Here is a 16,811-nt window from a genome sequence, read left to right on the forward strand (position 1 = left end):
GGTTTTATTTAAGTTTTACTCTGAAAAAATCTGCCCTGCCTCAGTCTCAGTTTTGCCTGATGAAGTCAAGAACAAAAGCTGATGTACAAGTCTGTTCTCCATTACACCATTAAATCCAAAGCAGCAGTTTACATTGATGCAACTGAGTGCTCTCTTTTCTAAGTAAAATCCTACTTGGAGTCTGACCCACGAGGCACTTTCCACCCCACAATTCACTGCCAAGTGCTTCCCTGCTTTAGCTTCCCTGAAATACATCAGAAGAACATGGCTGAAATCTGGGAATCTTTGGAGACAAAAGAGCACAAGCTGACTTACCTGCCCATAAAACGCGACACGGTAATATCGCCCAAAGAGACGTTTCTCGGAGTTCACTACTTCTGCAACCTTCAGGTATGAGCGGTGGATGTCGTAGTACAAATCGGACAGCCTCTACATGAAGAAACAGGGAGAGAGAGGGGAAGCGAGAGCATGCGAGTGCTTTGGGAAATGACAGTACAGCTCTGCATAAACATGGCTTGCCCTAACTGGATTCCCAAACCTTTGCAAAGATGGCTGTACGTGCTAAGGGAATAGTTTAACCTTGTTAGGAGTCACTGAAGACTTATTTCAGGGTTTCTGTCATCTTCTGAGCAGTTCTGTGGTAGTGGGTGCCTTTGTGTACAGGGTCACACAGGAAGACAATCATCCCAACCACCAGACAGTGGCAGGGACCTACTAAGAGGTCAGAGAACCCAAGTGTCCTACATGCAGGCAAGAGCAGGGTGCCAACAATTCCAATCAGCTCCCAACCCCATGCAAAGAAATGCTATCCACAATTATCAGTAAAAAATACTTTCTCAGGATAGTGAATTAAAATTTCAACTAAGTTAAAAACTGAGGACTTGCTTCCTCAGCACACAGCTTATCGATACCTACCTCTTTCCTTTTTTTTTTTTTAATTTAAAACCAGAAAAATCACTAATGAGATTATCATCTGATTATCCATTATGTAATGAAATTGCCAAGTAAATAAATGAAGAAACCCTGGAATTATGAAGAGATCACACAATTTATCAGCAGTTTCTAAACTTAAATACAATGCAAATGTGCTCTTGGTTTAAAAACAGATGTAAAAATTCACATCCACTGGCTAACACAAGAGGTTTGTTTGAAATTTTTTTGCGCATTTACTGTTGATGCTGAAAAGAGGAAGGTAAGATACCAGAGTTTTTTATTTACTCACAGCACAAAGCATTAGAAGGAGAAATTACAGACAGGAAGAAAAAAACAATTCCTTTTAAAGAAAGTACTCCGCCCCCCCCCTCAAAATTTTGATCTTTACTGTTGTTTTAAGATAACTTTAAAAAACCCAAAAACCCAACAAAACCCAACTTACTTTAAAGTCCCTCTGCTTCTCAAAAACAGCAATGATAGGCTTGTTAACCTCAGCAATAAGCTCATATCTCTCGGACTTCCACAAGTATTCAACACACAACTCCAGCTGCTCCACCAGAATATTCTGCAGTTCCACAAATACAAATAGTTCAGTGACTCGACAGCTGGTGGCATTTAATTAATAGCAATGCAGCAAAAGCACATACCCACTATTTCATTTTTATTCTGTATCTTCTATATTAAGGTTTATTTCAATGACACAATGTTTAATCACGTATTGGTGACCTAGCTCTTCTTTAGATAAAAAACCTGAAATAACAGTAACATGAAAATACTTGAATACTTGACATCTCATTCAGAAGAGCGGGTTTGCTTCGTGGGTTCCCCCCTGCCCTAACTTCCAGCTCTGGTACTTAATGTTCTGCTTAGCTAAACACCTATCCCTGCTATTTAGCACAACAGCTTTGACATTTCACTCAAAAGCTGTGTGCCTTTTGATACTCTGTGAAGTACACTCTCACTGTAATTTGTTGTAACATGCACAGGCATCCATTAGAAATAACACTCTCTGTTAATATAGAACAACTATATAAATGTTAATGCTGCTGACCTCATTGTAGGGAGTATCTTGCATTCCAGAGTCTTCCTTCATAGCACCTTCTTCTTTAATGTTGGGGGTAATGCTCAGAAAAGCAGGCCACCCCATGGAAAATAAGCCTTGAAGTGCAAGTCATAACAATGTTAATTAATGACTGAATAACCAGATAATTCAAAAGGTTATTGGATGCCATTAAACAGAGCTGATTTTATTTGACTGGATTAATTACTTTTTTCACAGCCAAGTGATGAGAAACACAAATGGAACTGACTGAATTTATGACACTATTACACATTTTCTCTATGATATAAATCCACTCGTCCAGGGTAACCGTAACATTTTCCTGATGCAGCCTTACTCTTTGGCATTTCGGTTCCTTAGCTGTACAGTGCGGGCGGTCCTTGCAAAACTACACGTGCAGCACTCCTCTATACGGGAATTACTGTTGCAGACTGAGGCGAGACAATTTATACTTGTGAAACCAGCACTGTGACTCCCGGCCTGACCTAAGGGCACTTCATGCTACGCTCTGGGACCTGCACTTGTGCCACCCATCAGGTTTCCTAAGCGAGAGGAGCACGGTCAACCTGGGCTTGCCACAGCCGACGGGGAGATGGCCACTCCGGGGCACGCTGTGCCCTTGCCGGGCCGGAGGATGCCCTGGCAGCGGCTCCCTTATCCTGCCCAGAGTCAGCAGGGCGAGCGCAGCCCTAACTGAGGAACTCTCTTGTAGAAAGCTCAGGCGAGTGGCAGAAGCTGCCGATGGGAAGGCTCACAAGGATTAAAACTAAGCTTACATCTAATATTCGCTAAGCTGGTGCCTTAGTGCAGTGGTTGCAGAAGGAACAACTTACACAGGCATGGCACACTGCTGATCAGGCAAAGTCTGACCCACAAAGATTTTACTACCACTCTCGAACGGAGAAGGTAAACCGTGGAGGTGATGAACTCCTGACATGGTCCATGTTCAATTTAAAAGTAGGAAAATGCTACTAAGGCACAATTAAAAAGCTAACCTTTACACATTGAGTCAGAGGGACTCCATCCCCTCTGTCAAGTTTTGAAAATAATTTAAACATAGGTTTAAAATGACCCACAAGTTCTTCACTCTACCTACTGTGATCTGTGATTCATGCAAAGTATTTTTCCACTACTGAACCATCTCTGAAATATTGCTCATCACAGAAAGCTTCCTTCTAAAAGGATGTATTTTTTCATCTCGCCCACAGACATTTCTAAGTGTATTGAAGAACTATGGTCTTTCCAAAACTAAGTTTTCTCTTCCCCAGATATTTGCCCTTGTCCCTAGAAATTGCTCTTTGTGAAAACTGCTAAAATATCTCATACTGAGGACTTACTTTGAAATACACATTTCATAAACTAAATAACCGTTGGCATAGAAGCATTTAAAAATATAAGACTGCACTTTATTTCTCTAATAAGCGTCACAGATTAAAAAAAAAAATATCTTTATCTATACCAAGTTACGTATGGATAACCAGATATTAATTCTGCCCCTCTGCCCTCCTGGCTTTGGATAGTCAAGGAATTGGACACGGATTTGTGTGCTAAACGCCAATTGACCTGAGAGGGATTTCTGTTGCCGATGAAGACCAGACTGCTCTTTTGCTGAAGAAGCCCTTAACCAGAGACATTCTGAGCAATTCATCAAACCAGCACAAGAGCATCAGGAAAGTAACGTATAATGTTTCTGACATTACTTGCTTGCTATTACAGCCATCAACATGCACTATAAATATTTTTGCTTTGGTAGGTATTTTTCCAGATTAATTGGAGAACAGTAATTTGATTCCCTAATTATGTTATTTGACCCATAAACAGGCATGGTTAGAGCACTCACTTCCTCCATTGTGAGTTGTTAGTAACACATTACTATCAGAGACTTGACCATCTTCCAGGAGCATACGTGAGGTACAAATCTTTTCCATTTTCCAGTAACCTATGATAGTGTAAGATGGTATTAGTATACTGCTACCGGTATGTGTTAATACATGCATATTTAATAACGACAGACTAACAAGTGAAGCATTCTCTTTTAGCAGTAGCTTACTAAACATTTAATTAACCCTCTTTACCCAAAACACACGCATTCACTGTTCCAGTGCTAAGACTAGCATTTACAATGTATTTTAAAAATAAAATATTTGGGAAGAACTCAAGCAGCTTTAAGAATACTTTATATATAAGGAAGGAAAGCAGGAAAGCCAAAAATTATTTTCAATAATGTTTATAGATACATAGTTGGTTTTGAATATGTTAATCTTACCCTTTCTTTTCAGGTACTCCGCAATGAGAGCAGCGATATGAATATAGCACATAGCAGCCTGTAACGAGAGAAAAAATACATGTATATGTTAAAGTACACTGTATGACTTACAGCTTACATGGGATAAGGAGCACATACTTTCATCACTGTCAAGTCATGCTGCAGAAAAGGGAAGACAAAATTAATATAAACATTTAAGACAATAAAGGATTAAATGATGAAATCCTTCTCGAGTGTTAATTTCACTACGTATCTTGGGTAAAAGCATAGATTTGCTCAAGAAAACCATTAAGATTACTTAGTAAATAAGATATTCCTGGGTTATGCACTGGAGTTTTGCATCACCTGTTTAGTTTTTGATGAAAAGGACAACACATTATAAACAAAGCTCCTCTCCTATGCCGTAGTGAGGGAGAAGAAAATCCTTCATGTAAGTTATGCACTGCTCATAACCTCATCTACACTACAGCTGCTGTGCTTGTTTGGGTTAAGCAGCAGAGCTGCAAATGTGATACTGACCACAGCTTGCCCGTCAGACATTTTCAAGTCTTGCTCAAACACCTATCAGGTAGTCACGATTCGGCACACTGGGATAATGAGCGTATCACTTCTCTAGGTGTTTTTCAAACTTGTCTTCTTCTAATTTCAAGGGTATGAGACACACTGTATGATTCTCTTATATCACTAGTCTTGTCTGTCTTCCAGAGCCCTTTTCATCAGAACATCCCAGCCTAAAGACAAATGGATTTCCTATTCATTTATTTACATTACCTCTGATAAATCTCCATTTCTTGCATGAATCTTGGCCATGCTTTCAAGCCATGTCCTACGTAATTCAGGTGTGCTGGCATATGAATTTGCTAGGCTGTACTGCAGATCCACAAGCATCTCAGGGTCTTTCTCATGCTCCTTCATCTGAGCTGTGGCCATCAAAACCGTTCTGATGCGTTTGGTCAGATCCTTCACCTCTGCTGGGAAATTAACGTTCTTTGGGAAAGATAAGCAATACATCACTAAAATCATCCAAAGAGCCACATGCAGCACTCCTGAATGAGCTGGAGTCCTGCTTATGGAAGACCTTCTTCCCCTTCCCTAATTCAGCAGGCTTTGAAGCAGAGTCACAGTTCCACAGTACATACGCATTGTACGCAGATCCTTAACTTTTTTTACTCATGTGTCACAGCACCTACTAGATATCTCAGTTGCTCAGCTGTACCACTGTCTGTATGCAACAACTCTGCTGAAGTCAGCAAACTGAAACATTTGTTCCTTGGTTGCTTACTGGATCCAGAACTGGATTCTTGTACACTTTCAGCTGACTAACAGCACTGTGCGCTATAGATAGTCCTGCTTAACTACACTCACAGCATGTTTCACCACAGTGAATAAAGCACAACAGCCTGGCTCCTGGCCTTCTCACACTGCGCAAGATAATAACAGTGTCTTTGTATTACACTTATCAGCTGTCCTCAACACATTTAACTAGCTCTGTAGTTTCTCGTTTTCAGATAGGCAATGAAATACATTTCTATTTTCAGACTTTTTTTCCCTTGTTCCCTTTGTTTAAAAGTAAAACCATCCAGAAAAATTAAATGGAATTAAATCCTCTATCCTCTACATCACAAAGAGATGAACACGTTACAGAAGCAGTGTGACTGACAGCAGTGCTGGGAAATCAAAGCTGCACTTTGAAAACAAATACAATTGTAACTGCATCTTATTAAGTAAGAGATCAAATTGCTCATGCTAATTATCTACCAATTTGCTTAAACTAACTTTATTATTAACCTCAGTGGAGATACCCTAAAGTCATCTTCAGAGAAGGAAAAACACCTCCAAAGTATAAAATTCAGAATGTGTGTTGACAAATGTTTGGACAGGAATTGTAATAACTAAAAACTGGAATCCTTTCCCAACACCTTTAGTACAGACAATGGATATAATAGCAATGGTAACTAATCTAAGAGCTAAGTGCCTTTTTGAGGGAGTTAGCAAGCTGTTAAAAAACTCAATTGTTGTGCATGTTTTTGCTACACATTTACTGAACAGACTAAAGGGACATTTTATAGACTCAAAATTGTTTGTCAACGGCAATTGTGTTTCATTGTGTTTCACAATGCATGGTATAGTCTCTGACATCAGAAAAATGAACAAAATAAGCAGTGAATAACAAACAATACAATTTTCAAAAAAATCTCTTTGTTTTAAAAATTATTTTCAATTATTAAGCTTCTGAGTCACAAACATTTTCATGAATTTCAGGCTGCCTGAAAAAGGCACACTATGAGTGCATAAATCACTTTCTTAATAAAAGCCTGCAATTTTATTCACTGAAACACTTGCTCCTCTGAAATTGTTGACCTTTTGCAAGAGGTAGTGATTGACAAAAAATGTTTCTTACTTTCATCTGCTTGTCTCCATTAGCAAAATTATTTATAATTGCAAGTGAATGTTGAAAACGAGATCCGCCAATCCCTGCATCCGCTATCAGCTGGCTCACTGCTTTGATGAGCTGTACAGGGGGAACAAACACAGGGTGCAATTAGCAAAGAAAATCAAAGTTTCTGAATAGCTGAATATTTTTCAATCCCTATTTTAGTATCACTTGATGTACCAGGCTAGCAGAGATACACTTTTATACCTGTGTTAAGAAGATAACGTATATGAACACAAGGACTGTGAGTAATCTTTCCGATGTTTGTAACTGCTCACATTTTGCAGTTGTAAGTGCATTGTTACTGGACTTCACATTTCTGTTACTATACTATCAGATTCTGTTTAGTTCCTTCATCAGCTATGTTCTCACTGCTGCAAGCAATGCACGTGAATCAAGAATAGCTATTTATCTGGCTATTTATTGGCTATGCAGCTACATTCACAGCTGTTGCCTCTCCCTGGAACAGAGCCGAGCAGCCCAAGAGCAGCAGAGAATCCAGCCCAATGCCTTCAGACTTGGCAGGAACACAGAGAATTGCCTGTCTGAGGACTCCAAAAGAATTGCTTTGCTACAATGCATAAAAATAATAATAATAATATTAATGATAAAAACCAGCACACATCAGCTAAATACTGACGATCTCACACTTCACTTACCTGTAGATGGGATCTGACTATTGATTTCTGCTTGTTAAATTCAAAGTTCTTTCTCATGAAAAAATAAAGAAGAGCAGATGCCTCTGTCTGAGTTGAACGTGACCTGTGGTTACAACACTTCAGGATTTCATAGCAGAGTGAACCGCAGAGATCTGCTTGCCCTTGGAAGAATGCTGATGGGAACTATTGAAAAAAACATGTGAATATGTTTAGCACTACTCTCAGCCCTTGGTACAGTTATTCTGAGTCAATACTTTTTTCTGTTAAGCTTTCAGTAAAAACAACTCACTCTCCCATATTCATTCACAGCAGGGTTTAGTGAAAAAATCAGCCATCGGCTGAACACAATCCCATGTGCAAATTAAGATTAAGTAAAAACTGCACACAGGTTTTCATACAAACACCATATGCAATGCAACAATCCAACTGGCCTCCAGGAAGTCCAGACAGCAGCTGGTACGCAGCAAGCATAAAAGCAGAGCAGCCTATCTGCAAGGAATGCAGAATAGCCAACCAGGAAAAGTGTGTGTCAGGTTCTGCACTACTATAAAAGCTGTTCAGGAGAAAGAAAATACTTTGAGTAGCAAAGTCAGTGAACTTCCAGTGGTCAAGGGTTTGAACAGCAGGAGACAACAGAGAATGAAGGATGGCTCTCCAAACCATACCTACTATTTAGCAGCAGGGTGAATATAAGAGAAGACAGACTGAAAAGAGGTGGAAGACGTACATATTGGCCACCGATCTCAAGTACCGCCTGAGAGGTTCTGCTGCAGAAACCATGACTGATCCCTGTTCCCAGAGAACTATGAAGAGAGAATTCAATCCTGAGAGCTACAGGATGAATGAAAAGGATGATCCTGGATATTTATTCATCCTCCTTGCTGCACAGAGTTCTTCCGTTCCTGACTGTCTGGTATGTAATTTAAAGCTGCCTGTGGATAGTTTACTTTGTATTTCCCCCATGTCCTCAAGCTAGGTTACTGGGAGAAGTATGATTTCCTCTTCCTTTCCCCTGAGTTAACAACCAGAAGGAGGCCACATGGTTTAAACTGATCTACACTGTTGCATTTCATAGAAATATCTGGGAGATCAGGCCAGCCTTGCTTATTCTCACTTCCCCATAGCAATTGTTATCTGTGTGCTACGTTCCGGTTCATTTTAAGAGGATCTCATCTGAGTCTATGACTTGGAAATTGTGCAGCCTTTGCAGTTGGCACAAAGTGTCTAATTGCCCATGATCATTTACATATGTGCAATGCAAGCAAATAAACAGTTTGACACATAAGCATGTTTTTGTCCAAAAACTCTTCTGTGTTGAAAACAAGGTATTTGTAAAACTATTAGTTTGGATGAACTTTTGGTGAAGCGTAGGGAGTACTCTCCTGCTAACTCCTCTGGGGACAGCTGTAATCATTCACCGCTGGATTCTGCAACCCAGGTGTCTGCCATGAAGACCATGGACCTCTAGGGTTTCAAGCTTTCTTCCATGGGGGGTAAAAACATGAAAGCCAATGACATAGCCAGATACCACAGACCTGGACATTACTTATCTATTTACTTTACAAGTTTCACTTTCTTAGTAAATTTTTCATTTTCCAAAACACAACTAATTTTTCAGATATTGTGAACTTCTCACTTTTAATCAGCAATAAATCAGAAGATCTTTCTCAGGAATGAGCATTAATACAGTGAAGTTCGGAACTCTGTCAAAGTACCCAACTGCCCTCAAGCTGCACTTGCTGTAACATAATAGGTCAGACTAACAGAAAAAACCCATAGTTACCTTGCCTACGAACAGCCGTAGGGCAGCAAAGACGTGCTTGAGAGCTGCTGCTGACTGGTTGATTTGCAAAAAGAGCATGTGTGTGTCAAAGACTTTCTTCATCAGTGCATTCTGGCAATCGGATTGCTGGAGCTGCCTCTGAAAAGTTCACAGACAAGACAGGACATTCTGGTTATTAAAGTGAATAAACAGAAGAAGGATGTGCTGGATGTTACATCAGAATGTTCCTACAGAGATGCTTTTTTCAATGTAAAATCTCCACAGATGAGGCATTCCCAGCTTGCTGCAGACTCTTTTTACTTGCAGTTTTTCCAGGACAGCACTTCCCTATGCCTGTACTCCTACTTGTAGATGGTACACACTAGATTTAAGGGCTAGGGTGGCAGAAAGGAGACACTAAATCTAAAAGGAGCTGCCTGCTGTACTGTATCTGTGAGACCTTCAGCAAGTCATCTGGGCCAATATTTGTAGAGCAATTTTTAAAAAGGCAGAGGATCCACCTGCTGGCTTGAAGACATATAGATGATAAGCAGTTTGGAAATCATTTGTCTAAAATGTCTGAAATCTAATGGGATAAGCACGATTCAGATAAGGTGATGTATTAGTAGATGCACAACACTTTCATGCACAGCAGGGCTGTACATAGTCCTGGATGCATAGGATGCTCTTCTTCCACATCCTTCTATTCAGTTTGGGTATTACGAGTCAATTCCTTCATAAAATACCTTCACTGAGGACTGGCATATCTTGTTTCCCTATCCTGCTGTCTCAGGCATTTCAAGTTTTCTGCGTGCCTGCTGCCCCAGGCCTTCCTTCCACCACGTATCCTACATGGCACCAGTTCAAGCAGAAAATGAAACAGCAAAACATACCTGGTGATTCAGAGTGTAAAGACACAACAGGTCAAGGATTGTGAGGGAAACTTCTGTAGCAATGTTTGCCTCTGTGTCTACATACTGTACAATGTCCGTTTCATTGGAGGTGCCTGCAACATATAAAAAGCAAGATAACAAACAATCTTCTGAGTGTAGTTAAAGATTATGTAATTCTGCAATCTGGTCATTAAGTCTCAGCACAGTAGAGATGGGGTCCTAACTTTACATTTACTGACGGGGTATTTTGAAGAAAACTACTCACAGGAGATGAAAGGGAAGGGAATTTGAGTCAACTTTTACCAGCTGCACCACTGATAAGAGTATATTCTTTCATTGTTGCTGCTCATCCTCAAAGGAGGAGAGAAACCTAATTGGAAAGTGGGATAGATGACTTTGATCTCATCATTTAAAGAACTTTCTGTCATGAAAAGGTCACTTTTATTGCTAGATCTAATAAATGTAATATTTCAACCAGTGTACATCTGCTTGTACAGCAAGGTATGTAACCATAGATGCAAGAGATGCTGGGAAGTGGGGAATAACTTGTCATTAGAGGCTATTTAAATATGTCAGGTTATTGTAATTAATTTTGTTTCTAAATGAAGTTTGACCAAATTTAAGCTCAGATTTCTTACTATCCTGGAAAAAAAGCAGGGTCAGCAGCTCTATTTATGTTTAGGCTCTTCTCTTCAGGCTTTCACAGGCACTCATGAGAACAGATTTAATTGTATAGAGCCTGATCCAAACCCCATAGAATTCCAGAGGGAAGTAAATGAGTTTTTTATACTTACTTGCAGTGCTGCTGTCTATCATCTGCAAGAGTTTGGGGTTAGAAAGTGCATTTTTGCCACGGATTATTGGTAACGTTTGAGACCTGTGATGCTTGTGGCCATCATGACTAGAAGTAGAATGCATCCTGAAATTGAAAGGTACCATTAAAAAACAGAAACAAAGAATAAACTTGCATGCCTGTACAGAATTTTTCCATGTCAGAATTTTCTGCAGTACTTCTCAAAGGCTAAGTTAAACAAATTTATGCAAATTTTTTTCAGAGAAACAAAGATGAAGAAGAAAGTCAATGAGGTGGACAGAACAAACAGATGTGCTGTGATTTCTGGAGTACACAGGAGACAAAACACTCATTGAACACTGAAAAAAGAGCATCAGCTTAAATAGCTGGCTGATGTTTAGAAAACTGCCTTTGGGTGAAGAGAAACTGAGATGAGTTCTGTTAACTCAGAATACAAGAGAAATATATCCTACTTATGAAAGAACTAATACAGCTTCTATGAGGGGAAAAAAATGATGACAACCTGACAATGACAGCAAAAATATGCGCGTGTGTATGAGTGTGTTTTTTTAACCTTCTTTGATGCTGACAAACACATTGTTAATCTATAATGAGAAGCTTACAACTAACGTACCAATGCTTATCATAATTTTTGAAAGGGTTTTGAATTTGTAACCACTACAGAATTCAGCAAGATTTAACATCTCTCAAAATTCAGGTCACTTATTAAAATATATTTTTATTTAATTTCTTTTAAAAAATGTAGCTTCCTAAATTTGCATAATTTAAAAATATTCTAAGACAGAATTACTTCCTGCACCTAGCTAAACCCTCTTTTATGTTGGTTATTTTAACAAAAATAATTTAGAAAATTAACATTTCAGATTTGCAGAAAGAAAATGTTCCCAACACATGTACAGAATTGATGGCCAGACTTTTGCCAATCAATGTGATAAAGTCTTCCATTAATGGTCAACAGTGGAAGGATGTCAGTGGGCATCCTGGCAATCTAATGGATTTGGAAATTTGATCTCAAGGGTTTTTTTGGTGGAGTTTTTTTTGGGGTGGGGTGGAAAGTCTGGTTTCATATGACTATTTCAGCAAACTGAAATACATAAATATAAGTAAGTGCAAGTTAGAGCTGTTCACCAGCAATACTTCAACTCTGAACTCATCATCAAAAAATGCTCTGTATTACAACAGGCCAAACAAATAGCCATTTAGACAACAAATGCTGATCTGTGAGGGCATAAAGTGTGAAGGCCCTGGAGACAGCAGAAACGTGACTTTCTGGATATTGGTTCATCTGCAAACACGCAACCAAACAAGAGTCTCCTAAAGGGTGGGGTTCTTGCCAGTTCCAGCTGGGGTAATGAAATCAGTGCTGCTACTTGAAAACTGCACAGTAGAGGAACAAAGAAAGAAGCATGGCAGGGAAAGCATTTTTTTCCCCTTTATTCCATTCCAAGATACATGCTTATAATGGTGAGCGTATTCTAGCTATAAGTAAATGAGAAAAGTCAATGATCCAAGCTCATAAGGAAGGTGGACTTTCTCACCATGCTATTAGATACAACCACAAGCTGCACAGAGTCTAAAGTTTGCTTTCTCTCTAGAGTTCTACATTATTAACATGAAAAGGATCCCACTTTCCCCTAAAAGGATCAAAAATATTATTAAAGATGTGCTGCACCTGCAGCTTATTATCATGCAGTCCATGAAAATGATTAAATCTTGCAATGTTTAGACTAAGAAGATGGAGGAAAAGACTAGGAAAGAAAGGTTCTCTAACTGGCAACATGGACATAACAGTATAGGACTATACTGCACTTAGCAGCATGGAAGTAAAAAGATGGGTGTCAAGCAAAACCTACTCTTAAGTTTGACTTTGTGTTGCTAGATACTTCCCTCTCTGCAACCCCACGTTATTGGAGAGAAATTAATTCCCCGGTACTGTAAGTGCATCCATAGATATTTACCCCTAAAGCAGTAAGATTCCATGAAAGCATAAAGTTGCAGACCTATGAATTCCTTCAGGTTGGGGAAAACTGTGGATTATCTTTCAGATAGGGCTCTGAGCTGAAAACAACAGCTACTGTTTCTGCAATACTTAACAATACTGACAGTAACTAAGGATTCTTCTGAACATAACATTTTGAACAACAGTTTTTAAGTCAAGTTGAAGTTAAAGGGACTCAATTGTTTTATGGGTTACGGCTTTGGGGGCTCTGAAATGTGTTACATGTTGTGTCAACCTCTTTTTGGTCAACACTGTGACAGTGTACAAGTGCTGGAGGATGACAACAAAGATTATGGTTTTATAGGATTTAATAATACAACATGTCATTACCATTGTGAGAGCAGACCCGATGTCTGGCCAGAGGAGTTTGAACCTTTAAGGGTTCCATTATTCTGGGTGGCCTGAACAAACTTAAAAGCAGCAGCAATTTTCCTGTTAAGAGAAAATAACTGTTAATCTGTTATGGAACACGACATTGATTTTGCCATGCCTCTGAAGAATAAATACAAGCCTGATAAAACCTGCCATAGAGCATGAACTGGTTCATCTGGTGACCTTTCGTTTTTCCACAGTATGACATATAGACAAGTTCACAGTGGTGACATTAAATTAAAAATGAAACTTCAACTGAGACAAAGTGTGCATTTCACATTTCACAGCTGGAACACGATCTCATGCTTTTTCAGAGAGTGGGTAGAGACAGAAGATATTTTATTTGTAATGCTGTGGAACATTTATCTATGCCCATTAAAACTATTCTTTCCATTATATAGATGGAAAATACAGTGCTCAAGTTCCTTTGTTTGGCATATGCTCAGAAACATGGTTGAGAATGGCCCAGTATTTTGGGTTATAAATGCAGTAGTGGTTATCATATCATTACACGCAATTAATCTCTTACACCAGGTATGTACTCAGATATCCAGAACATCACAGTAACATTGCATAAAAGAAAAAATGAAGCGTGCATTGGCTTCTGAATGTCAGACTGATGCTTTCAGGAGAAAACTGATAGATACATTGTTAACCTCATTTAAGACTAATGTAATGCAGCAATATTTAAATACTGTAACATACAGTCTATAACTGAGAGAATTACCTTACAATATTGCGCTTTCCTAGATATCTGAAATTTTGCAGACAAACCCTGAAAGATAAAACAACACATTTTACGTCTATTAATGGCTTCCTAATTATGAAAAAATGCTGAATCTTAGTGCCTGTGGCGTATGCACCTCCTAGTAAGCAAACAGAACAGAATGCAGCAGTTCCCAGCCTAAGGATGCACAACATGTGGCACCACTTTCCACACCTTTTTTCCCCTTTCTCCATGGTTGAAGATTCCTGCTTGGTGAGGAGGCAAAGTCAAAAGCAAAGACTTGGCTGCAAAAGCATTGCTTCTTCACCAGCTGAAGTTAAATAACTCACATTTCACTTACAAGATGGTGAGGAAATTCTGAAAACAGCTACCTGCATGGATTCTGCAGACATGCATAGATTGGATTGAGCAGACCACCTTGGAGATGTGAAAAGCAGGTATTCCTACATTACATGGCTTTTCTCATGGTTTGGAAGTTTTGGGGAGCTAAATAATTTTGTTTTCTCAAGAGAATAATAGAATCTCAACCCCAAATGGGGAAACTGCTAAGAAAATCTCTTTCAGGAGGAACACCTGAAGCATTATACTCCCTGTTCATGGAGATGACCAACATACTGGAGGATATAGATTTTATTGGTAATGTCTCATTACGATTTTGGAAGATTATAGCAAAATAGTCTAAGATACAAGAGCTATCTCAGCCTATTCCAAAAGGTGGACAAACCCAAAGAGAAATTACTTGCAGCAGTCACTTCAGAACGTCATAATTTAACATCAAATCAACCAACCACAAAGTGAACTTACTCTAAAATGCTGAAAAAGTCTGTTATTTCTGAGAATGGTGCTCGCAACCAGTAGGAAATCAGTGCGTCTAAAGGAAGATATTAAAATATATTATGTATGTAATTAAACTTGACCTAAAGCCTGTAAAATACACAGATAATTATTCTAATTTGATGTTTATTTGGATTCATCATTCACAATATTTTACAACAATGTAAATTAGGTAGTGAGCGCACATTTTCTTACCTTCTGAAATGGTTTTCATAATGTGAAGAAAACACATAAGAAGGCTTCTAGTTTCAGCTTGATCCAACTTGTCAAAACGAAGAGTTGATCCAATCAAAGACAAAGGTCTCATGATCTGTTGAATTGGCAGCAAAGGGCCTTGTTAAGTATAGTGATAGGTTTCCACCTCTAGTAACCATTTTCAACATTTGCACATGTACCTTTTCACACGTGTCAGTTCTCTCACTGTTTTTTTCATTGGTACTTGGGTTAGATTCAAGACTTGCTAAGGAAGCTCTGGAGTCAGCATGGTTTGCTGCAGAGATAGCTATTGATGAAAAGGCTGTAAATGAAAGTCATAGCAAACATGCTAAACTAAAACATTTATGGATACAAAAACTAACAAGAAATATGGAAAACATAAAAAGTGTCACATGCTGGATTGACACCAGTGCTTTCAACTTCCAATAGCAAAGCTATTGATGGGTATGCTTAGTACTGAAAACACGCAACCGGTTGAAGTAAAATGATTCAGTTTGCTGTTATTCATGGTGTTAAAATAGCCTGTTGCATTCTGTAAGGCCTGACCTAAAGACACGAAAAGCAGTGGAAAGATGCCCATGCACTTCCCTGAATTTTGAAATGGGGTTTGGAGGAAGTAAACAAAGTAAGTTGTGTTTCTACCCTTCCATTAAGCCTGGAAAAACTAAGAAAACTTGCCTCCAAGAGACTTCAGGAGTTCACAGGAGAAACCTTGGAACTATTCTTAAGTCAGGCAGAAACTACAAGAATGAACTCAGGCAGAGGGATTTGTGAGAGCCTGAATACTGGCATCATTCCAAAGCAGGAGCATAAGTGAAGCAGTGGAAGAAGAGCGGCTTCACAAGAGAAATAAAAATCAATCCAAAAACACCCAAAGGGAAGAGAAACATTGTATACCATGTTTCCCTGAATATTGTATGAAATGGATTAATGATATCCTCCATGAATACTAAGCAGAAAGCACGATGGATTGAGATACACAGAAATCTACTTGTGTGCGTGTTCAATCTGTCATTTATACCTGCTATAGAGTTCAGAACATCTTTGGAAAAGGACGTGTCCACAGAGTTTGCATGTTTCATTGCTGCCTGGCTCTGAAATCCTCCGGCTGTGCTCAAGTCATCCCTAGATCCCTGTATTTTGAAAGAAACAGAACAAATTCCAGTAAATGATATCACTCAACTTTCATAATGACAGCACACCCAATAGGCTGTTCTTACACACTGAGCTTGAAAACTTACTTTCAGTTTTTTAGACATGACAGCCTTAAAAGACTCAAGGCTTGCCATTATAAGCTGAATAGTTACCTGCAATATGAAACCCTCTCATAACTGAAGTTCTAAAGGACAGAGCAAGTCTAACTGTGTTTGCTTCTTAAACACTAGCACAGGATTGGGAAAGAAGCATTAACTGCTGTTAGCAGTGATCAGATGAAACAGGCTCATTTTCTGGAAGGACTGAAAGACACAACACTACTGCAGAAATGTGTTTCTAGTTTTTAAAGCAGGGCTATGATTATAACACATCTAATCTTTTAAGAAATAAACAACCGTGCTCCTCCACATGTGCAGTATATACAAACATTTTCTGTGGTGGTAAAGCTGTTTCATGATGTTTCTGTGGGTACAGAGACTCCTTCATCTCCTCATATGCACTCCCTCTGCCTCCTGATATAGTACACGGTCCCTCTGTTGTACCAGTGAAACTGCTTGTGGGTTCATGATGTAATACTGCAAAGATTCTGTGGGCAATGGGAGCTTTTCTTTACAACGTCTCCTAGCCACCTGCCAAGGGACGTGCCTGAGGACAGGGTCCTCAGCCCCCAGCCTGTGGCACCAGGGC

The 16,811-nt window shown here is 39.2% G+C and overlaps 1 protein-coding gene across 1 annotated transcript in view; it reads right to left on the reverse strand.

The window, feature by feature from the left end:
- DOCK10 (dedicator of cytokinesis 10) overlaps positions 1–16,811 on the reverse strand; it is a 137,597-nt gene that overhangs the window by 14,893 nt on the left and 105,893 nt on the right. The window contains exons 34-50 of the mRNA XM_010568290.1: positions 15,991–16,102; positions 15,149–15,270; positions 14,949–15,063; positions 14,724–14,790; positions 13,920–13,967; positions 13,151–13,252; positions 10,802–10,926; positions 10,008–10,120; positions 9,136–9,273; positions 7,353–7,535; positions 6,661–6,771; positions 5,031–5,246; positions 4,260–4,317; positions 3,834–3,932; positions 1,985–2,091; positions 1,376–1,498; positions 316–429 (exon numbers count right to left, since the gene is read on the reverse strand). Of these exons, the coding sequence (XP_010566592.1) occupies positions 316–429; positions 1,376–1,498; positions 1,985–2,091; positions 3,834–3,932; positions 4,260–4,317; positions 5,031–5,246; positions 6,661–6,771; positions 7,353–7,535; positions 9,136–9,273; positions 10,008–10,120; positions 10,802–10,926; positions 13,151–13,252; positions 13,920–13,967; positions 14,724–14,790; positions 14,949–15,063; positions 15,149–15,270; positions 15,991–16,102 (1,953 nt within the window). The remainder of the gene's footprint in view (positions 1–315; positions 430–1,375; positions 1,499–1,984; positions 2,092–3,833; positions 3,933–4,259; positions 4,318–5,030; positions 5,247–6,660; positions 6,772–7,352; positions 7,536–9,135; positions 9,274–10,007; positions 10,121–10,801; positions 10,927–13,150; positions 13,253–13,919; positions 13,968–14,723; positions 14,791–14,948; positions 15,064–15,148; positions 15,271–15,990; positions 16,103–16,811) is intronic.

Source organism: Haliaeetus leucocephalus, unplaced genomic scaffold (assembly GCF_000737465.1).
Source record: "Haliaeetus leucocephalus isolate CR32 unplaced genomic scaffold, Haliaeetus_leucocephalus-4.0 Scaffold240, whole genome shotgun sequence".
Lineage (NCBI taxonomy): Eukaryota > Metazoa > Chordata > Aves > Accipitriformes > Accipitridae > Haliaeetus > Haliaeetus leucocephalus.